This window comes from Heptranchias perlo, chromosome 13 (assembly GCF_035084215.1).
Source record: "Heptranchias perlo isolate sHepPer1 chromosome 13, sHepPer1.hap1, whole genome shotgun sequence".
Lineage (NCBI taxonomy): Eukaryota > Metazoa > Chordata > Chondrichthyes > Hexanchiformes > Hexanchidae > Heptranchias > Heptranchias perlo.
The window spans coordinates 43,560,113-43,584,598 of record NC_090337.1 but is presented as its reverse complement, the minus strand read 5'-3'; the positions used below and the strand labels follow the sequence as shown (position 1 = coordinate 43,584,598).

The following is a 24,486-nucleotide window of genomic DNA, read 5'->3' as shown; positions in this document are numbered from 1 at the left end:
TGATACTTTGGTAAAAGTAATTCGTTCCAAAGATACTTTAAAAATAATCTCTGTATTTAAAACATTATCTACCCAAGCCTCTAGTCAATCTTCCAGTTCCTGAAATATTTGCTGTGATATTCCCAGACCAGAGGGTGACAAAGTAACTGCAACCAAAACGGTACGATTTGGGGGTGGGGGGACTAGATTAATTGTGATCGTAAATGAGACGTAAAGATTATAGCAGAGATTAGCTAGCATGATCCGGCGTGGATACCTCTGACCGAATTTCATCAGGCGATTAGGAAAATATTTAAGAGTTTTAAAAGAGTTTCATATTACATATATTCATAAGCAAACAGTTGGGTTTCAAGATACATTAGCCTCCCGTTGACACGCTAATTTTCATCTGATTTTGAATTAATACGTGTCATCTTTAGAAAAGAACAAACTAAAAAGGACCCGAGGGGGTGGCAGAAAATGAAGCTGATGTAAAATAGAGTTGCAGTCTTGGGATTCTGTTGTCATGGAAACTGTTTAATTCTTCCTGACGGGGGCGGGGCTGTCTGGAGCTGTGACGTTCCTTCCAGTTGGTCCATTGAAACCCACAAGAGGCTGCTCTGCTTGTCACTCCTTCCCTCTGTGTCATTACAGAGCCAGGACAGCAGATCCGCTGGTTGCACTGCAGCAAGCTCTTGTTTTATTTCAGATCTATATATATATATATACATATATTCTGTATACGGGCCGCAACTCAAAAGAACTGAAATGAAATCAGAAATTCTTCTATTCAGTTCTTATCACACTCTCGGACTTGGCATGTGCCTGGACGAAATTGCACTTTTAAACTGTCACTAGAATGAAATAGCGTTATCTATAAGGTACGCAGAACTGGCAAGGGATTGCGGATAAGATAGCTTTAAGAGCCTTTTCAAATGTAAACGTCATTCATCTAACTTAAGCTCATAAATCCAGGTGTGCACGGGCGGTAGGTGTTTCGCTTGCTTGGCACTGAATATATATATATATATATATGCGCCAGTCTAGATATGTATGGATGCTTACTCGCATGGCGGATAATACTCATCAAAATTAAGTAAAGGACGAACACGAACATGTAATGAATGATTTAAAACACGCGCGGAAAAGAGAAGCACTCAAAAAACTTTCATGAATTATTCAGATAAGACAGACGTTTTCATACAAGGTCGATGCGTGAAAAAAGGCTGGGCATTGAAAGAGTGGAAAAGCTTCTTGGTTCAGTTTGGGAGGTTACGACTGACTCTGCACCATTACAGCACGTAGACTATTCGGAGGAGATCTCACTGACATTTATTATTGGAAGTATATTCGTCGCTGTTACTTCACAGCTGCCTGGAGATCTGAGCTGAACGTTTCGTGCTAAGTGAATTAAGTCTATTTTTGAACTCGAGTCCTGGAGGGATGGGTTCCAGAGAAATAGGAAAGGAATAAGATATTTTATGGACGTCCATCTAAGAAAATTGTGATCTGTACTGGACAGTGTCTTGATGGGAAATTTTGGATCAGAAAATGACTGTAAGTATTGTCATTTTAGAGGATGCAGGCTGCAATTGAGGCGATACTTTGTATTTTGCTCTCTTAATTGTAGTTGTATTTGTATCTGGTTACAGTGATGAGAGTCTCCGCAAGTTCTATGTTTTTTCATCTACTGAAAAATTAACACGCCCGAGTAGTATCATGTCAATTTCTACACATTCATTGTGCAGTAGTGTTCCAGTAAATGCTTTTAATTGGGAAATGCCCATTAATTTTATGTTGGGATGGAACGCTTTATGTTTAGAATCACAATCCACAACTATTGTTGAGGATAAAATAATATGTAAAAATGGCGATAACTTTAGTGAAAATGTCCTATTGCTTGTAAATAGCCCCGCGGCGTTTCCTTGAAAGCTAAAGCAGCAGCCATCTGATTGCTTTGCACCGTTAGCAGTTTTGCGCTGTATTCGCCCTCCCGCTCCCTTTCGGTCCATTGGCAAGTGGGGTCTGCCCGCCGCTCTGGCTCTTCTCCCGCTCCAAAGTCTCCGACTGACTGATTCCACTGGCTCTGGGTGGAGATGGAAAGCGGGTTCTGACTCATCGCAGGAGAGGTAAACACTGCCCCTGCCCCTGCCCTAGTCCTACCCCCAGTCTCAGCCCCCAGCCCCTGCACCACCTTCTGCCCCAGTCCCTGCCCCTGCCCCTGCCCCAGTCCCACCCGCTGCCCCTGCCCTAGTCCTACCCCCAGTCTCAGCCACCAGCCCCTGCACCACCTTCTGCCCCAATCCCACCTCCTGCCCCAGTCCCACCCGCTGCCCCTGCCCGAGTCCTACCCCCAGTCTCAGCCCCCAGCCCCTGCACCACCTTCTGCCCCAGTCCCTGCCCCTGCCCCAGTCCCACCCGCTGCCCCTGCCCTAGTCCTACCCCCAATCTCAGCCACCAGCCCCTGCACCACCTTCTGCCCCAATCCCACCTCCTGCCCCAGTCCCACCCGCTGCCCCTGCCCTAGTCCTACCCCCAGCCTCCTGCCCCAGTCCCAGTCCCAGTCCCACCCCTTCCCCGCCCCTGCCCAACCTGCCAGAACTGATTTTAAAATCCACATATTTGTTGGCTGACGTCAAAATGTGCGTTAAAAGGGAAACAGTAAACTTAAAAAAACACTTGTCTCCTTTTTCCGTGCATTGTACCGGCAGGGTGTAGTTCATTTTCAACGTAGGCACTGGTTATTTTGAACTTTATTACAGTATTTTGAGGACGAGGAGGGGTTACACCCACAACCGCCACTGTCTTTAAAACTACATTTTTAAAAAGTGGGAACTAAGTTCTGACATAATTTCTACTTGTATTTCATTTTCACTAAAATCTGTCACTGTCTGGTAGGTTAAAAAAAGTGAGTGTGAAATAGGTTCACGAGAAGCAGCAGAGACATTTCCCTTTTAAGAGGAGGGTGGCAGTGAGATTAAAGCAGGGTCCCCGCTCCTCTTTCTCCTTAATCCCTGCTAGCTGCCTACATGAGGTGAATGATCCCCGTTGTAAGTAGAGGATCGGTTAGCAGATGTGCTGCTGGTTTTATTTTGTCTCCTCTTCTGTGAAGTTTCCCTTTGTTTGACAGTTTCCAGGAGGTGAGATGTGCCTTCCTGCCGCTGAGTTTCTGGAAGCGCCGCTCCGCCGGCTCCTGAGGAGAGAAGCAGCCGGGGTCAGGGAGAGGGGCGCTGGGCGTGGGCGCCGCTCACTCTGCCAGCCCGTGATTTATACACTTTTGCTGTTTGAACTGTTTCCTTTTCCTTCTCTTCCTTTTATTTATATAAAAAAAACTCTAATATAAACAGTTTAAAACAATGGGAAAGGGGAATAATTGTGTGCTCGAACTTCCTGGAGTTTATATTTGTGTATGTCGGGGGGGAGGTTGTCAAGAGTTCTGGCTTTTTGCCGCCACTGCGCACTCCATTTCCCTAGGAAAAGGACAAGGAAAGGCTGAGACTATAACCCTTGACCAGAACAAGGACCCTCAGCTAAACCTGCATTTGCATTGCAGATACTATTAAACTTTTTTGTTGTTGCTGATAAAAATGGTTTAGAACAAATACTCCAGAATCAGTGCTTTAATCCCAGAAGGCCCAAGATTTTGGCTTGTTCATAAATGAACTATACTTGCCTCTGTAAAATGGCTTAAATATTATCCATTGTGACTGTTACAAAAGATTTACCAGCATAGGCAAATTCTTTGTTTATATTTTTTCCGAAATGTGCTGTGAAAGCAATTTCCATTTATCCTTATCAAAAGTATGGCTCAATTCTTGTTAACAGATTTTTAATTGTGAATCTATTATGAAATGCACCTGGCAATGAAAATTAAATTATTGCCTGTTTAACTGGAATTTGTAAAATGTGACATGCAATTATCAGTCACTAAACAATTAAGTGGAATCTGTGTTCATTGCTTTATTTCAACATTGTACATCTTCAATTATTTATGTGTATTTACAGGAAACAATGAGGTGATACAGGGGGAAAAACTCAGGAAAAGCATTTTAATGTTTAATAACAACAATGTATGCAAATAGTGTTGCAGATGACAAAAAAAACATAGAAGATCTGTACTGCTTCTTAGATATTTTGTGTTTTCTGCCAGTGGGTCATGTGTTTGGTTGCAGTCTGTCAGAAATAAAATACACAACCATGTCTTATGAGTGTGTGTTGCCACCAGTGGGACAGTCCAACAAATAATTTCTCTGTCAATGTTTGACACCATGGTGTTCTGATTGACTGAGCATTGTAGTTTTAGTCTTAGTCGGGAACTGTTCGGCCCAATTAAAGATCCATCATAAGATGTATAAACATATCGAGGGAGAGTCTACTAATTTCCACCTCGTCCTCCTGGTTGTATTAGTGACACATAAAATTTATCCCTGTTCAAGTCCAAAAAACAATTTCAAAAGAGTGGAAAATTGAGAGTAACAAGGTCAATCAACTTCCTTATATTTAATATCTGTGGCATAGCCTGGGCAGTTATCCAGTAATAAATTGCAAACCTGCTCACTAAATTCCACAGTTTTGTGTAGTGGTTTATAACACATTTGTGAAGCATTAACTGCTGCAATTGCTGTGGTATTTTGATCTTTATAACTTTAAAGTTTGTAGTTGGGAATTGATCTGGAAATTTGTTAAGCAGGGGAGGACAAAAAGCTTTGTATGTGTGTTGATAAGTTTGGTTTCTGTTTACTACCATACACCTTAGTTAAAGTTTACAGGGCATATTAATTCAGATACCAACTAATCCCCTTAATTCTAAAATTGTTAGCTTGTTGAAATGGTGATCATGGATGGGCAGACTGCAAAATGTAGTGCTTTTCAAAAGAAGGCTGCAACTTATTGTTGGTGAATCATTTGCACACTTCCCTAACTAAGGCTGCATTTATACTTTAGTTATCAGTCTGAGATTAATAGTTACAATATAGGTTCCAGTCAGGCAGTATCTTGTTTATAGTACTTGGCTGTGATTCAGATTTTCCTGGCTAGGAGCGAGGTGTGCACATTTAAGCTTGTAGGCTTGCACAGAGCTCCACTCCCAGCCATTCAGATTTAAATGTTTTGATAGTGTGGGCGGGAATGTCTGCACTCTCAAAATATTTGACTAAGCTCTGGTGAGCTCAAGGGGCCCACTGAAAACTTTTATACAGGTTTGACACTGCATTGGAATTATACTCCAAGTGGTATCAGCCCCACGCAGTACGAAATTCCAGGAGTCAGATCGGGGGGCCCTGACTCTAAAGTTATACTGCAGCTTTAGGTTGGTGTCCCCAATTGCTATCTTTTTATTTTTCACATCAGCCATTCTATGACTTCTGAATAGGATTGTTAGTTCAGAGTCAAATTACGGCCCATGCCCATTAGAAACTGGATTGGGAGTACCCAAATGTATTTCACGTGGGATCCTTGCAGCCAGCAGCCAGAGAAGACATTCATCCCATCAAGGTGGACTGGATTTGAATCCAGGTCCCAAAGATGAAAGGCCAGTGTCCAACATACTGCATCATCCAGCCATCCTTAATAATTCTGGTGCTGTATGTCCTAGACTCCCACAATAAATGTTTTTTCTGTGAGGGTGGGTGAATTGAGATTTTTAAAAAATCATTCAGGGGATATGGGAGTCAATAGCAAGGCCAGCATTTATTGCCCATGCCTAGTTAGAACATAAGAACATAAGAAATAGGAGCAAGAGTAAGTCATATGGCCCCTCGAGCCTGCTCCGCCATTCAATCAGATCATGGCTGATCTTCAACCTCAACTCCACTTTCCTGCCCGATCCCCATATCCCTTGATTCCGCTAGAGTCCACAAATCTGTATCTCAGCCTTGAATATACTCAATGACTCAGCATCCATAGCCTTCTGGGGTAGAGAATTCCACAGATTCATCACCCTCTGAGTGAAGAAATTCCTCCTCATCTCAGTCTTAAATGGCCAACCCCTTATTCTGCCACTATGCCCCCTAGTTCTAGACTCTACAGCCAGGGGAAACAACCTCTCAGCATCTACCCTGTCAAGCCCCCTCAGAATCTTATATGTTTCAATGAGATTACCTCTCATTCTTCTAAACTCCAGAGAGTATAGGCCCATTCTTCTCAACCTCTCCTCATAGGACAACCCTCTCATCCCAGGAATTAATCTTATGAATTTCCATTGCACCGCCTCTAAGGCAAGTTTTTTCCTTCCTTAGGTAAGGAGACCAAAACTGTACGCAGAGGTCTCACCAATGCTTTGTACAATTGTTGTAAGACTTTCTTACTCTTGTACTCCAACCACCTTGCAATAAAGGCCAACATGCCATTTACTTTCCTAATTGCTTGCTGTACCTGCATGCTAACCTTTTGTCTTTCTTGTACCAGGACACCCAAGTCTCTCTCACCACCAACATTTAATAGTTTCTCACCATTTAAAAAATATTTTGTCTTTTTATTCTTCCTACCAAAGTGAATAACCTCACATTTCCCCACATTATACTCCATCTGCCACTTTCTTGCCCACTCACTTAACCTGTCTATATCCCTTTGCAGACTCTTTGTATTCTCCTCACTGCTTACTTTCCCACCTAGCTTCGCATTGTCAGCAAACTTGGATACTTTACACTCGGTCCCTTCATCCAAGTCACTAATATAGATTGTAAATAGCTGAGGCCCAAGTACCGATCCTTGTGGGTGCCCCTTGAGAAGGTGATGGTGAGCCGCCTTCTTGAACCACTGCAGTCCATGTGGTGAGGGTGCTACCACAGTGCTGTTAGGTTGGGAGTTCCAGGAATTTGACCCAATGACCAGGAGGAACGATGATATATGTCCAAATTGGGATGGTGTGTGACTTGAAGGGGGACTTGGAGGTGATGATGTTCCCATGCATCTGCTGCCCTTGTCCTTTTAGGTGGTGGAGGTCACTGGTTTGGGAAATCCTAATTGATAGAAAGAGATTAGAATTAATTTACTGCTGAGTATCCATTAATTTTAATCAATGTTTCACTTGATTCTTTGTTGGGTTCTCAAATTAAGTACTTAAAGCAAAGGGGACATTTAGAGTTTAATTTTCATAGAGTTAACTAACTCTTGTGATAACTGGTAGTTATTTTCCCTCCCAAAAACAAGCATACTTTTTGATCAATTGAATACTGTTTGAACAGAGCCAACCATAAAGGGCTCATTTTTGTGCTTAAAACAAGCCAATTGTTCAGTATAGGTTATGCTTTAGTTTGTTGGCAGCGATATATCCTCTAAATGCCAATAGAGATACACTTTACTGGTGTTGTTTGACAGGAGTGATTGGGATCAAAAGATTGTTTTTCTTTTGACACAGCATTGTTCTTGAGGCTTCTTTTGTAAAATATACAAATGGATAGACAAAAATGCAAACATTTTATCCAAACAAATAAACTACTTAATATGTAACAAGCACTATGAAATACAGTTGTTGGTGAATGATATTTACAAAATAAATTGATATTGCTTGTTTGAAACTTGAGATTTTTTAAAATCTTGTTGTTTATAGAGATGTAAAGAAATTATACACAGAGCAGGAGTAAATATTTTGTTCAAGAAAATAGATATTTTTTAATTGAGCTGTGGCACAATGTGTCTGCAGAACTGACTATGAATGAACAGTAGTAAAGTAATCATTGTTAAATTTTCAAAATAAACTGTATTCTGCTTTGAAACGTAAGGAACATAATATGTTTATATGCAAATTTTGTGGTGGTGTTGAACAAAAGAAATTGGTATCTGCAACATCCGTGATTTATAAAATGTAGGAGTGACTGTCCGCAGGAGGTCTCCAGCTCGCTGTAACTGCGGCAGAAGAGCCACTTAAACCTCGAAAAATCAACGTAAATGTTTATGCCCATGGAAATTCACCCCCTGTATATCTAATCACAAAGGGCCACTTTTCAGCAGGGAAAAAAATCTACCCCTGGTCTGTGCCATCTGCCCAAAGAGTCTCCCAACACTTGGGATTTTAGTAATTTTTAAAAAGGCACTGGAACGAACTCTGGTAAACATTTTAATGTTATGTAAAGGTGACCAAAATTAATTGTGCTGTCTTTCTTCCTCAGGATTACAGGGAAGATGGTATGGATTTGGGAAGTGACTCATGCAGTCGAGCAAGTTCTGAATCAAGCTCCAACAAAGTGACACCATGTTCTGAGTACAAATCTTCTCCAAGTCTGGATCTTGCCACGTTGGGGGACTATGAAGAAGATGAGGATTATCAGGAATATAAAAAGAAGGTGATAGAAGAGTGGGAAAGTGAGTACGGTGACTACTCTGAGAACAATGGCTTTGTTAAAACTGCTAGCAGGAGTTTAGCGGAGGAGTTTCAAGAAGTTAAAGTCATCCCACCAGTACCGTCTGATGTTGCTTCCGATGAAATTAAGCAAAATGGCAATGTAGCACCAACTAAAGAAGGTGGAAAAGGAAATAAGACTCTTCCAAAGCTACAGAAGGCATTACGAATAACAGGTGGCGGTGTGGCCACAAACCAGTTGGAGACTTCGGGAACTTTTATAACAGAAGAACCACAGCTCCCAACCATGGACTGGGAGGCCCTCGAGAAACACCTTGCAGGTTTACAGTTTCAAGAGCAAGAAGCACAGAACCAAAACCAGAGCCAGACAAAAACAAACTTCACATCAGTAAGTTAATTCTTTACAAAATTATTTATTTACAATTTAACACTTGCTGTTCATGAAACTTTAGGAAACATATTTTTTTGGCCTACTAATCACTGTGCAATAGAAGGTAAAATGCGGGAAAAGTATTGGGTGCATAATGTTGAAGCAGAAACTTAACGCAGAAAAGTAAGGGCCATGGGAAATTAATGTTTTTTTACAACTGTTTTTGTGTCATCTATGGAACTGACACACGCAGAACAGTATCAATGACCATTGTTAAGAGTCTCGAAACCAAGTTTCTGAGAAATCCACCCGGGTAGAGTTCTGTTTACCTGAAATGAAGTGCACGCTATCTCCCCATAGGGACACACCAAATTTGCCCAAGTCCAGAGAGTTTAGGCACAGGTTGGCTCGAGACCCTCAGGTGTGTGTAGGACTACAGCTATAGGTTAAACAGCTAAAACCATGCACCTTGCCAGCACAGAACACTAGTAAATGTCCCCCTGTTTGTCCATCTGGGACCACCCTACCCATTAGGGCATTGGCTTGTGTTGGAGCGATTGTGGAAGAATCACAGAAACCCCTTCAGGTAACATTAATGAGCCAGGTTGGCTGACCAATCATCAACAGAGATGCAAAATGGCCTAGTTCAGATTTTGAGTTACCCAGACTATCCTGTAGGGTTTACTCAATTGAAGCTTCAGGAAACGTATTTTTGTCTAATAATCATTGTGGTCTTTCATCATCGAGTGTGTCAGCTTCGAAGCCACTAGACCCCAGAGACTCCAGTTGCCTTTTTTAATTTTCTCCTTCACTCGTGGAGGTCAGTCATTAGACAACTAACAGTGCTGATTTACGAACATAAGAAATAGGGGCAGAAGTAGGCCCCTTGAGCCTGCTCCACCATTTAATAAGATCATGGCTGATCTTCGACCTCAACTCCACTTTCCCGCCCAATCCCCATATCCCCTAGAGTCCAAAAATCTATCAATCTCAGTCTTGAATATACTCAACGACTGAGCATCCATAGCCCTCTGGAGTAGAGAATTCCAAAGATTCACAACCCTCTGAGTGAAGAAATTTCTCCTCATCTCAGTCCTAAATCTATACCCCTTATCCTTGGACTATGCCCCCTGGTTCTAGACTCTCCAGCCGGGGAAAACAACCTCTCAGCATCTACCGTAAGCCCTCTAAGAATTTTATATGTTTCAATGAGATCGCCTCTCATTCTTCTAAATTCTAGAGAATATAGGCCCATTTTACTCAATGTCTCCTCACAGGACCACCCTGTCATCCTAGGAATCAATCTAGTGAACTTTTGTTGCACTTCCTCTAAGGCAAGTATATCCTTCCTTAGGTAAGAAGACTAAAACTGTACACCACTCCAGGTGTGGTCTCACCAATGCTTCGTACAATTGTACTCCAACCCCCTTGCAATAAAGGCCAACATACCATTTGCCTAATAACCCTAATTGCTTGCTGTACCTGCATGTTAACTTTGTGTTTTGTGGACAAGGACACCCAAATCTCTCTGAACACCAACATTTAATAGTTTCTCATCATTTAAATATATTCTGTTTTTCTGTTCTTCCTATCAAAATGAATAACCTCACATTTCCCCACATTATCCTCCATCTGCCACCTTCTTGCCCACTTCTTGCCCAGTGAAGCTCCGCACCGTAGTGGTGCAATATGGCGTATCTCTATGCTGTGGTCAGAAGCATGGTGGGAATGTACTCAGGTGGGCTGTGCTACTCACTATGCAGCTCCTAGTATCTGCTAGTAAGGATTTAAATAGAGAATGTAAAACGACTTAACCTGTCGATATCCCTTTACAGATTCTTTGTGTCCTCCTCACAGCTTACTTTCTCACCTGGCTTTGTATCATCAGCAAACTTGAATACATTACACTCGGTCCCTTCATCTAAGTCATTAATATAGATTATAAATAGCTGAGGCCCAAGCACTGATCTTTGCGGCACCCCATTAGTTACAGCCTGCCAACCCGAAAATGACCCGTTTATTCCTACTCTCTGTTTTCTGTCCATTAACCAATCCTTTATCCGTGCCAATATATTACCCCCCAACCCCATGAGCCCTTATCTTGTGCAACAACCTTTTATGTGGCACCTTATTGAATGCCTTTTGAAAATCCAAATATACTACATCCACTGGTTCCCCTTTATCTACCCTGCTAGTTACATCTTCAAAAAACTCTTAATAGATTTGTCAAACACGATTTCCCTTTCATAAAACCATGTTGACTCTGCCTAATCATATTATGATTTTCTAAGTGCCCTGTTACCACTTCCTTAATAATGGATTCCTACATTTTCCTGACGACTGATGTCAGGCTAACTGGCCTGTAGTTCCCTGTTTTCTTTCTCTCTCCCTTCATGAGCAGCGGAGTTACATTTGCTACCTTCCAATCCACTGGGACTGTTCTAGAATCTAGGGAATTTTGGAAGATCACAACCAATGCATCCACTATCTCTGCAGCCACCCCATTTAGAACCCTACGATGCAGCCCATCAGGTCCAGGGGATTTGTTGGCTTTTAGTCCCATTAATTTCTCCAGTGCTTTCTTTTTACTAATATTAATTACTTTAAGTTCCTCACTCTCATTAGATCCTTGGTTCCCCACTATTTCTGGTATGCTTTTTGTGTCCTCTACTGTGAAGACAGATACAAAATGCTTTAACGTCTCTGCCATTTCCTTATTCCTCATTATAATTTCTCCTGTCTCTGCCTCTAAAGGACCCACGTTTACTTTCATTACTCTCTTCCTTTTTACATACTTGTAGTTTTTACATTCTCTATTTAAATCCTTACTAGCAGATACTAGGAGCTGCATAGTGAGCAGCACAGCCCATCTGAGTACATTCCCACCATGCTTCTGACCACAGCATGGAGATACGCCATATTGCACCACTACGGTGCGGAGCTTCAGCAGCAACTGTTTGGCTCTCTGCAACCCGGTCATTGGTGGCACCTAACGCTGAGTATGTGTGCATGTGTTCTCAGGGCACAGCCTTTAAGAAAAGCTGTCCAATTGGTAGTGTCCCAAACTTCAAGAGTTTCCTTGACCACATCACATAATGATGTGCAAAGACCTATGTGGAACAGCTTCCAAGGGGCTAGCGACCTTGATGTTCTAGATGTCCAGTACCACTTAACAGACTTACTGATCATCAGTTGCTTAATCCAGGTCCTCATGTGCTGGGCTTAGGCAAAGAGATGTGCTTTCCAAGAGGTTGCTGAACAAAGGCTTAATGTAGGCAGGAGACTACAGTATTTCTAACTAAATATTGCAATGTGCTCAGAATGATTAATTTTAATTACGTGACTCAGGGTAGGACATCTTCAAGGCTCTGTTGTGTTAGAAAATGCTTTCTGTTAAATTCAGGAGTGGCAGGAATATAGTTTTTTTTTATTTGCAAAGTGGATTCAGGTTTTACATTGTAATTACTAATGGATTCCTTCTAGTCAGTTGGGGCCTTAGTCAGACCTTAGTGTAAGAGGAGTAGCTATTTTAATGCATACTTAGGATACTTGCCTACTTGTAAAAGATGTCTAGTGGGAATTTGCTTATCAGATATAAGCATGGGTTTTGTTTGTATATTTTAAACTGTAGGATATTCAAGCAGATTATACTAGAGGTTACTGCATTTTGGTCAGTGGGATCTGTAAGGATTACGATGTTTCAGATGTGTGCTGAAAATAAAAATGTTATGCACTGGAAGGAAATAAATATTTTGAGGAGTATTCCCATTTAAATGACCATTTTTTTCCAACACCAGTTTAAATATCAAAGCATTGTCCATTCAAATAAACCAGCCCTGGAATACTTCAGCTTATGTTTGGTTGAGGAGATCAGCTTGAAAAATATCAACTCCACAATTCATGAGTTGTTCAGCAACTCGGACTGAAAATTTTGTCTTGGATTATGTTCCATTTTGCTGGAAAATGCTGCACAGATACACAAATGTACCATCAGTGTATGTTAGTGTGGATTGAGACAGCAGGTGGAACAAGTTCTGTGGGTCGTGTGCCCTTGAAATGGGGTTTTCAAACTTGATTTGGTTTAACGGCACAGGAATCTGCTGCCCATTCAGGAGCCTTCATTTCTTTATTTTGCCGTTAGTTTTTTTTCTCCAACTTAATTTTTCTTTCTTTCCCTCTCTTTCCCCTCCCCACCCAAAAGAATATCCTGGATTGAATTGGAAATATAACATGGATTCTAAGACCTGATCTTACTCCATTCCATTTATTTCCTTAGCACTGCTGCAGGAACCAAATTTTGTTTTTAATTACTTAATTGTTTACCAATTTGTTCATTGGATGTTATTTAATTAACGGGTACGGTAGCATAGTGGTTATGTTACTGGACTAGTAATCCAGAGGCCTGGACTAAAATCCAGAGTCATGAGTTCAAATCCCGCCACAGCAGCTGGTGAATTTAAATTCAATTAATTAATTAAATTCAATTAATTAAATAAAATCGGGAATTAAAATACTAGTATCAGTAGTGATGGCCATGAAACTACCGGATTGTCGTAAAAACCCATCTGGTTCACTAATGTCCTTTAGGGAAGGAAACCTGCTGTCCTTACCTGGTCTGGCCTATATGTGACTCCAGACCCACAGCAATGTGGTTGATTCTTAATTGCCCTCTGAAATGGCCTAGCAAGCCAGTTGTAAAATCTCGCTACGAAAAGTCATAATAAGACAGCACTGTGGGAGAACCGTCACCACACGGACTGCAGCGGTTCAAGAAGGCGGCTCACCACCACCTGCTCAAGGGCAATTAGGGATGGGCAATAAATGCTGGCCTCGCCAGCGACGCCCACATCCCGTGAACGAATAAAACAAAACACATGAACTGTTTAAGTATGAATATTTTAATAGAAATTAAGAATCTAAAGAGATTGTGGGGATCCTTAACATGCCAGATTCTGTGCATTGAATCTTTGTTGTATTTGAGTGAGGAGCAGTTGCATTTCATAATGTCTACTCCTTGTGGATGGCAGCAGAATGGGAAGTAATTTGATGGATATAATGACACCATGGAAGGAACCACTCGACTTTAGGCCTCACAAAAATTACGGGGGGGGGGGGGGGGGGGGGGTAATTTTAACCTAACCCGCTCAGTGGACTGGATTGGATTGGGCGGGGTGTAAAATGGGCGGCCAATCTGATCCTGTTAGTTTTCTGCTGGGCGGGTTAGGTTAATATTACCCACGTGGTCCTGGCTAAGTGTTGTAATTTGTTTTTGGAGTTGGAATTTGAAGTTCATGTATAACCTGTCTATTTTGTCTCTCAAAACAATGCTACATCTTGCATTTGAAAACTTGACCATCAACGTACTTATTCATTTCCCCTCCCTGACCCTCCTCCCTTAAAAACATTGGGGTGAATTTCTGCAAGGATTCTCCTTCTCATCTGCCATTTCTTCAGGGTTTCCACGGCTCCTCCACTAAAGTTACAGCAGATGAGTGGAAGAACCCTCATGGGAATTCGCGCCCATAGACTTTGTGAGAATGACCTACAAAAAATACGAAATTATCTTGGATTCCAGCAAAAAGAGGAAGTCCCAGGTTTGTGGGAACAGTTTTCAATGGAACAACAGTTTAATGGTTTCTCCGAATGTTTGGTGAAGACGGTTGCTTGATGGGGGTCAGGAACTGCTGATAGAGTCAGCCTGATAGCTGACAATGGCTGGATCTCCACCATCACTACAGAGATCAGAGGAAGACTGAAGACCCTCAGTGGAGAAATCAGGGTCTCGGTGAACTCTTGCATGGCTTATACTTCCAGACTCTCAATAATTGAACAAAGTTATGTGTTGAAAATGTTTTCCTTTTGGGTTTCATTACCATTCAGTATTGTCTAGCTGGGTTGGCAGATGGTCTAACTGATAAGAGTTCTCTGTAACTACTGCTAATACCTTCCACCAAAAGGAAATACACTTTTGGGTGTATGGGTGTGGTGTTCTGCCTGGTAGACTGGCTGGAGACTGAACCCATTCATGATGTAGTAGCTGATTGAACACAACTATTTGACTGTGAAATCAGAGCTTTAATAATTGAATTACTGCACTGATACAATTTTAAAATAAATTTCCATTCACAAAATATTTTTCAGTATGGTCTTGGTAATAAAACAAGCACTGCCCTTATCCTTCAGAAGAAAAATATTTCTGTCTTATTTTGTTAGGTCATCTTGCACAGGCAACATGATTAATTTACTTGTGATGCAATGAAATGAATTTCATTCAAGTGGTTGTGAAACAAAGTTTCTCTCCTGCTTCTATAAAGATTGACAGTCGTTTTTGAGAAATCTTTTTCTTTGGAAGCAACCCTGCTGATCCTGTATGCAGTGTACAAATGGAAGTTAATGGCTGTTGAGAGATTTTTAAGAGGCTATCCATGAATGTCATACCCGTGGTAGTAATGGGAGGAGGCGGAGAGTAATGATCCATGTTCATTTTAGGATAATACTCTGTAATACCTTGCTTTTCCTCTGTTCTTTTTGATTACAAGAAATGATGTATGGAATTTAGTTTATTAGCATATTACTGTAACTTTATTTTCTAATGGTAGATTTGAAGGCTTTTTTTATATCTTCAATGACGAGCTTTGGATCATGCCACTGGTTTTTGATAAGTTAGTGGGAAAGTGGATGGCAGAGATCAGGCAGAGGGAAGGAGGAAAAATTCAAGGAAGAATCATAACCAGCTGCCTAAGAACTGCATCAGCCGGGGCCTATAATGGATTCCCCATCTGCTGCCTTGGTCACATTTGGTGTCTTGTGAAAATAGCGAGTACTATATATGGCCCCTATGCCTTGGAGGGTTGGATGGCATTTCAGAGACAAAAATAAAGTATTGTTAGTTTTTAATTTTAATCTGAGATTACTGTGAACCATGCCAATTATGTAAGGCACATCCATTCTTGTAATTGTACAATATTCAATGTTCTACAGTACATCTTTAAAGTTTCTACAGGAAAACAGCTACATGCATATTTTGGGAATTGTGAAACCCAGTGCTGAAAGGGTTAAAAAGATGCTGATTTTGAATATGAATCTGGAGGTGACTTGGTATATCTAACTGCAGAGGGCACTGTTCACATCTTCTGCTGAATTCACAGTATAGTCTTAGTGAATCCCAATGTATGAATGTGTTTACAGAATTTATTTAAAGTTCATAAATATACTGTATCTCAACGGCGACGAAACAAACCTGCCTAACCACAGACCCATTGGTCTTACATCAGCAATTGTGAAACTAATGGCAATTGATGTTAGGAATAAAATGGAGCAGTCCCTGTTTTAAGGTAACCTAGTAAATGGCAGTCAATATGGAGCCTGACCAACTTCCTTGGCTTCTGAGAAAGTGACACCGAGTGGTCTTTGTTAAACTCAGTGATATAGTACACCTAGATTTATGGAAAGCCTTCGGAAAAATGTTTGAGATGAAAGAGCACAACACAAACCTAAGACAATGGTATCCCAGGTAGATAAAGAATTGTGAAAGAGAGTGATTCCAGGCTGGAGGGATATAGGCCACACTTTTAACTTTGAAGTCCGGGTGTGTTGGGGCGGGCAAACAAAATGAGGGATTTCCAGAGCGGGAAGGAATCTCTGCTCCAACCCACCGAAAAACGCGCCGACCCAGATCCAGCTGGGTGCACACGCGCTTCAGGAAGCCGGAAATCCCGCCGGCAATTGAAACCAGCGGGACGATAATTAAATCATTGGCATTGTAATAATCTTGTTATTGATGCCGGGAAACGATTTCCATGCTGCCTCAACGTATTTCCCGTGCTGTGTGAAGCACGCCATGGGAAACTAGACGGGTTGCAGCCGGCAGCCATTTGGCCATTTAAATCCCTGTTTGACAGATGGCGATAAAAGGTGAGTTATTGCAGCAGGGCACTCAGTTCTCTCAGACAAACTATTGGCTGGGAGTTCTTTGTGTTTAGACTAAAAATTCTTGGTTCACACTCAGAATTCTGTTTACACGCATTGACCTACTTTTTGGACCCCCTCAAATTGACAACATCGGGATGAGGGAACGCAGTGGCTGCATTCGCCAGTACAGGACGCAACAGACGACTGTAATTCTACCCACCGTCGCTGTTGCGTGTTGAAGTGCTCCCCCAGACACATTCAGGCACCGAAATCGCATCGTCAGCAGTCCTATCGCGTGTTCAATGACAGACCTGGTGGCGATGTGACTGTCATTGTATCGACGCTGTGCCTCGCTGATGGGATTTCTCACAGGTGTCATGAGCCACGTCTGCGGGGGGTATCCCTTGTCTCCGAGGAGCCAACCCTTAAGTCTGTTTGGTGTGTGGAAGAGGGCCGGGATGTTGGATTCCCGCAGAATGAATGAATCATGGCAACTGCCAGGGAATCTGGCACACACGTGAAGAAATCTTTTCCACTGGTCGCAAATGAGCTGCGTGTTGATGTAGTGATATCCCTTTCTGTTGATGAACAGTCCTGGCTTGTGTGGAGGTGCTCGAATTGCTGCATGTGTGCAATCAATTGCACCCTGTACCCGTGGGAAGCCAGCCAGAGAGTGGCAACCCAGGCCCAGCTGGGAGTAGCTCGGCATGAAGGAGTGTGCAGATGTCTGCAACCGCCTGGCGACTCGCTCTCGGCCTTCGTAGGCACCTGCTCCTCAGAGAGGTCCAGGAAGCTCAGCCTCGGTCTGTAGACCCTCTCACGAGGGTGGTGCCTCCTGCAACGTTGTTCCCCTCTCTGCTCTTGTGCAGGTCCCTGTGACTCACCTCTTGTCATGTCCTGCACAACGGAGAGGGTTACCGGTGGATGAGGCCCCATGCCTGACTGTTGAGATGCTTTGGGCCTGCGGCCTCTGGGTTTTGGAGCCTGTGAGGGCCCCGCCAAAGACTGCTCCACCTACATCTGTGCAGGTGCAGTCTCGGCCACCTAGAGAGGAGGCAGCATTGTGGGTACTGGTTGAGAGGGGTGGGGGGGCCAACGGGTGAGATGTGGGAGCACTTTGAGTGGCGTCCCCTTTTGCCATCATCTCTCTCCTGGATCAGGGCCACATCCTGCTGGACAAGTTTGGAGGACATGTGTGATGCCTTGTAAGCCCACTTGTAAAGTAGCTGCCTGCCTATTTAAGGCGGCAGAAGGTTGTTCACCCTGAGTTCGCAAGGCCGTTGTCAGGGCCTGAATGGACTCACTTGTGAGCTGTGCTTGATGCTCAATAGAGGCTAGCCTTCTGTCCATCGCAGACATTCCCACACTTACCTGTGCCACCAGTCCACTAATGCAGGAGGTGGACTCCTCCATCCTTTCCGCTATTGTGGAGAGTGTGCATGGCACCTGTTCCAGTACCTCGCAAATATGCTGCTGTCCCTCGATCATTCTCCTTTTAAAGGATGGCCCCCGGGGTTCAGCATCTTTGTCCAGCTGAGCAGAGCCTGGAGAGGAGTGTGTCTACTGATGCGGATTCTCCACAGCTGCCCCTGCCACCGGTGTCTGCTCGTGCTCACTTGTGAGTGGTGAATCACCAGGTGCCAACCCAACTAACTGACTACTAGGACCTACCGAGGTGTGAGTATCTGTGCTGGTGGATGGCTCGCTAAGGTGTGACGGTGCGCCCTCAGAGGCCGAGAACTCCTCTGAGGAATCGCCCTCTCCCACCACTTCGGTCGCTGAGGGGCCTGGAAGAGAACAGAAGGCAATATTAAGAATCATCGCAGATGTGTAATGTTGCGCTGAACATACTGAAGTGTTCAACTTGCTAATCATTATTAACATCAATTCATGTTGTGTGTGATGAATGTTAAAGTTGCGTGACCAGACGTTTGTGGGGTGCCAGTCTCTGCATCCCCAACTGACGGGTGCGGCTGATCTACAGGGCCTCCTCCTCTGCATCTGTGAGGACCACTATTTGTTGTGGCCCCCCTCCAGTCTTCGCCCTCTCCCGTGCATTTTGCACACTGTTCTAGAAGGAGAGAAAGTACAGACATGTGAGTGAATGATGGTGAAGTGGTCAGCTGATGAATGCATTGCTTTGGGTGAGGTTGACCGTGAAAAAGATGCATCAGAGAGTGAGTATCAGACAGAGACATCACATTGGATCAGGATTGGGGTGAGTGGTAGTGGTGGGCTCACAAATGGGAGGTGAGGAAGTGCTCAGGAAGTGAAGATAAGTTGATGATTAGCCTTAAGTGGGTGTGAAGAGTGATGTGATGGAGTAGTCTTGGCAGAGCAGAATGTGTGTTTGGGGGGTGGGGGGTGATGTGCATCATGGAATGCAGGAGAATCAGTAAGTGTACTCACTTTTGCTGACCTAGTTAGGTCATTGAAACGATTCCTGCACTGGACCCAAGTGCGGGAGATATTCCTGCTGGTGACCTCCTCAGCCACCTTGAGCCAGGCCTTCTTGGTGGCAGAGGCAGGGCGTTGTCCACCGGTCAGCAGCACCTCAAGTGAGGCATCGCTAAATCTTGGAGCTGGCTTTCCCCTCTGCTGCTCCATTCTGCCTGGTTGCTCCTTTGTCCAGCAAAAGCCATTGATGCAATGGCCCTTTAAGTACAGACACTCCAGCTGACAGCAGGTCATGCGGGTGTGCAGTCCGCCCGCTGCACAGCTTTCAGACGGCAAACCAGGAACCAATGTTAACGGCCATCAATTAAGCTGCGATCGCGTGGCGAAAAGTAAAGATTTATTTTCCTGCGCGCCCATTGACCCCCGCCCACCGCCATCCCGCCGGCATATTAAAATCATGCCCATACTGTGGAATGTCCCATAGATTGGTGTTGGGACCCCTTCTGTTTCTGAATCCAAATCCTTTGTGGATCAGAAATACAAAGTAAGTTAGTCAGATTTATAGATGATGCTAAACTGGGGTTGGAGCAATCAGTAGAATCTGACAAAGCAGCTAGAGTTGTAGAAGGAGCTAGACAATATTTGCAAGTGGGCAGAACTGTGGCAGATGGAACTTAATAAAGATAAATGCAGGGTCTTACATTTTAAAAGAAAAAAAATGTGGGACATGCTTAATGATTCGTATTGAACTAATTAGGGAAGAGGCTGAAAGATCTGGGACTGATAATAGGCTGCATACTACTCACGTCTAGCCATTGCAGAGCTGCAATTAACAAAACAAACAGAATGCTGAGCTATCTTGCCAAATCTGTAGAGTTTAATTCTGAGGCCATCTTGCTGAAACTCTGGTCAGGCTGCAACTTGATTACTGGTCATTAAGGAAACCTCCAAGTCCCTTAAGAGTTACAAAGAAGGGTCACGAGGCCAATCACCAAGGAGTGAATTTCAATAGGGATTCTTCCAATCATCTATCGTAACTTTGTTGAAGGAGCCGTGGAAAGACGAGATACCTCATCTGTACTTTTCTCTTTTTGATGGATGTTATTGAACCTGTTCAGATGAATTTTTCCAAAATAGTTCCAAAAAAATTAGGTAATGTTTTTCAAGCAAACTTAACAGGTGGGGCTAGTAATGTTGATATTTTATATGAAAACGCTAAGAACCTTAGGTGGGCCGGTTTAATACATTGTAGGTATCAGTACCTCTACATAAATATTTATTGTATTACACCACAATTTAGTGGCATTTAGGTTTTCTGTAAGGGCACAATTTCTACTGCAGACTATCTTTAATGCTTAATATTTTATACAAGATGGTCTTCAGTCCTCCACAGAGATGTTATGCTGCCATTTTGAGTGGCAGAGAATTAAGGGAAAGCATTATTAGTGACAAGTACAGTCTTTTGGGGGCATCCTTATCTTGTCAGAAAGCTAGCTACTGCAATTGCTGCTTTGGCAATTAATTTTCGGTCATCCAGCTGTTGATGTTGTACCAATGGGAATATGGAAATTTACTACCTGCAGATTTTTGTCCATAACTATGAAGCAAAGTATCTCCTTTTTAATATATAACCAGGCAGTGAATTTCATAATAATGAAGTGCAGATGAAATAATTTTTGGAAATGATGTGATGGTTATTGATCTTGCAGTGTGAATATCTCAATGTTAATGATGGGAACTGACTGACAGTCAGAGTCTGCGCTGATTGCTGAATATGTTAATCAAAATGGAACAAAACAATATTAAATTTGTTAATTTTTGAGTGATTTCAAGAGAGTAATCAAACTCTTGAGTTACATACTTATTCAGCTATGTTCTTAGTTCATCAGAAACTTTTATTTTTTGGATTTTTGCTTTATAATTACTTGGTGTCCATTTTCTACTTGTCTCCTAAGTTTCTATACCCTTCCCTGTGCTACTTGGATTAGTTATCTCAAACAACAAGGGGAAAAAAAAACACATTTTTCTTCAGTGTTATCTTTTGAATACGTTCAGTTAGACTGATTACGGTATTGGTCTGGTATTCAGGCAAGCTGAGACAGATATTTTTACATGTGTAGACACATACATTGTTTTGGTATAATGCATTATAGTGAGGTATTGTGAAAAAACTTACCAAGAAAGGCATAAGCAGTGAGAAACCTCCTGCAGTGTTCTGTGATGTGTATCATCTGGGCATACTCCAATTAAATTTTTGATACAGTTTCCAATTAAATGTTTATCTCCAATAGTAATTCTCAGACAGCATCCTCAATACTCCTACAAGTGTGTACATTAGAACAGTGGTTATGGTACTAGACTCGCAACCCAGAGGTTGTGAATTCAAATCCCACTATGACAAGTTGTGAAATTTGAAATAATAAATCTAGTAATTTCTGGCCTGGTATCAGGAAAAAAAATACGAGGAAAACTACCAAGTTGTTGTAAAAATCCAACTGTTCACTAATGTCCCCTGGGAACGGGAACGTGCTATTCTGGCCTGCAAATGATTCTAATTCACACTATGTGGTGTCTCTTAATACCCTCTAAAGTGCACTAGCAAGCCATTTAGTTGTAAAAAGTTGCTATGGAACAGAATAATAAAAATAAAGTCCCACTTTTACCTTTTTCTATTTAAACAAAAACTGAGGTGAAATACGTATTAAATATCTTTGCCACTTCCTCACTGTCTAGTGATCCCACTCCTTCAACTATCCTTTTATTTGCATGCTTATAAATGCCCTTGCTTTTCCTTTCATACTGACTGTCATTATTCACTCATATTCCTAATCTCCCTTTCATACTTTTTATATTTCTCAGTTTTCTTTTGTATTATCTCCCTTATATTTATCATATGCTTTTTTAAAACCTATTTTTTGTTCTGATCTCTCTATTTATTGTGGAACTCTAGATTTTGATGCACCCCCTTTTATTCCTCGTAGGAATATATTTAGCCTTTATTTTATTCAGCTCTTACTGCTTACTCTTCAGCTTAACTCTGTCCCTCTGCTGGTTTACTGTTTTATTTGCCATTTCTTACACCAATTAATCTGGGCCAGTTCCACTCCCTGAAATTAGCCAATTTCCAGTCAAAACACTTCTATCTTGGACTCCCTAACATTCTTTATCTAACTTCGCATTAGATTATGGTAACTGTTTCCCCAAATATTCTCCCTGCCTTCAAGTTGCTTACTTGCCTTACTTCAACCCAGAATCCAATCTGACATTGCATTGTTCCCTACTGAATAAGGAAACAATCCTGGATACATTCTGCAAACTCTTATCAATTTTGAGCACAAAGTTTTGTCTTATCCCAGTTTACTTTGGGGTAGTAAAATTTGCCATTATTATAATTCAGTTACTGATGCAAACCTCCTGAAACTGCTGACAAATCTCATCCTCAATATTTTTTCCCCCCCCCATCATATTGCTGGTTTGTAATGCTCACCCTATCTTCACCTGCTCTGTCATGCTCTTACCCTGGCACCTGGAAGACAACAGATTATTTGGGGTTCCTGGTCGCAGCTGAAGGAAAGATTATCTATCTCACTGATGTTAGAATCCCTCATAACTATCACTGACCATTGTTTCAATACTGGCACTTCTGCTCCTTTTGAATAATCCCTTGCTCCATGGGCTATGGTGTTGCATGGGATTCCCCATCCCTGCGTCTCTGATCTCATCAGCGTGTAAGTATTCCGCACTGCATAGTTATGACAATTTCAAATCCCTAAGTGTTTCCTGCACTTCCTCTTTCTGTTTCCTCCTTCCTGTTCAACTATCTTTCTCCCCCTTCCTCAAAGAAGGTGGTCACCCACTTCCCTTGCTCTGTCTCGCTCATCCTCTCTAGCTGTGGGATGACCACCTACATCAATGTGCATTCCTCCTCCTGCATAGTACAATTTGTCTCCACGTACTTTTCAAGTTCACACTTTAAACCTATTGACCTGGTGGATTTGCCAGTAAGTAAATATAAGACATCTTCACACATGTCATGATGCCTTAATGTTCCTTGGATTTTAGTGCATTCCTACTCCTATAATGGGGGTGGCACAAAGGCATTGCACTACCAAACCGCCTATCTGTGGAGTTGATGCAACAACATAAGAGAGACAATTGGCAGCTCTGAAATTATGTTTTTTTTTTAGTTTATGCTGCTACATGCATAAAGCTAATGTGCAAATCATAAGCATAGGCATTTAAAAACAAGATTTTTTTAAAAAATTGCATGCTATCGATACTATTGAGGTGCAAAATAAACCAAAATATTTCTGTTTCCTTTTGCTTTGTAGGTCATTGTAGATTCATTATATGGTCTTATGCTACCTCATTGTATTAAGAAACCATCGTGACATATTTGGCCAGTAAGTCCCAGCATTCCAGATCCATTGGACATATTTCTATGCTGAATGCAGAAGAGTGGAAAATTACTTTGTGTTCAATTAGTCTGAGTTGCAGATAAGACTTTTACTGCCTAATGACCTGTTATTTGGTTAAAAAGATTCTGTTCCAACTAGATTAATTCATAATTGATCCAAATTATCTCCTTCCATTATGAATGAGGGGAAATTTCACTCATTATCTTTTCTCTCTGCAAAATTTCACTGGTTTATTCTCGGGTCAGAGGAGTGATAGTGATTTTGAGGCCTGTCCCCACTCATCTCTGCAAGTGGGTCAGGTAGAGGAGGCATTGTCCTGGTTGCCTTAAAAACTGGGTTAATAAAAGCACGGCAAATGGTCAAAATCCCTGAAAAATCAGATGAAACAAAATGATTAGACCAGGGTTACTCACCCCACAGCACCATCAATTGACTGGAGGCCTGCAATTACACCGTGCCAGATAAAAGTTGATGTCGGCTTTTCCTATTATAAATGAGAGCACTAAAAGTGTGACACAAAAATCATGACATAGGAAGTAAGGTTAATGTGGGCAGTTAGTGCATGCTGTATGCAAGACTTTTAACATATACTAGCAGATCTCTCATGATGTTGTTCATTGTATGTCAGGATATTGGTTGTTTTGTAACGATAGAAGTCTTGTTTATAATGTAGGCGCTAACATCAGGGCCACTGATTTACAGAGACTGGAAGTCAAATTCCATTTTTATTAAGTGGTACTCTGATTTTTACTGGTGCTTTGGGAACTGAATTCCATGACACTTAATTATTCTGAAAGAACCGTAAATGAGTGGCCTTTATCGTATATGATTTCCTTCACCCATACCTTGTATATAAAACTGGTAACAGTTTTAAAATTGAGAACAGACAGCGAGATGGTATGGAAGATATACCAACTGGAATTAGATATGGGATATTTAGCAGTACTGACCGGGGAAGTGGAGTTTCTCTGCAGTGGGGGTTTGTCCTGGGCTTTGGCAGCTGTGGGATGGGAGTCCTGAAGTTTGCCAGCACTGGTGTGACAACCTGGGGTTTGACAGAACTATGGAGGGGAAACTTGGGATTTGGAAGAGGGAGGTGGGGTTTGGGTCAC

At 42.2% G+C, this 24,486-nt stretch overlaps 1 protein-coding gene across 2 annotated transcripts in view; it reads left to right on the top strand.

The window, feature by feature from the left end:
• The first annotated feature begins 1,057 nt into the window (after positions 1–1,057).
• Positions 1,058–24,486, top strand: part of schip1 (schwannomin interacting protein 1) — a 160,517-nt gene continuing 137,088 nt past the window's right edge. Inside the window, exons 1-2 of one of the 2 annotated variants that reach the window (XM_067995387.1) lie at positions 1,058–1,536; positions 8,088–8,666. In XM_067995387.1, the coding sequence (XP_067851488.1) occupies positions 1,531–1,536; positions 8,088–8,666 (585 nt within the window). In that variant the 5' untranslated portion in view covers positions 1,058–1,530. Of the gene's footprint in view, positions 1,537–2,944; positions 3,030–8,087; positions 8,667–24,486 lie in introns of those variants that run through there. The other variant, XM_067995386.1, reaches the window with a different exon arrangement.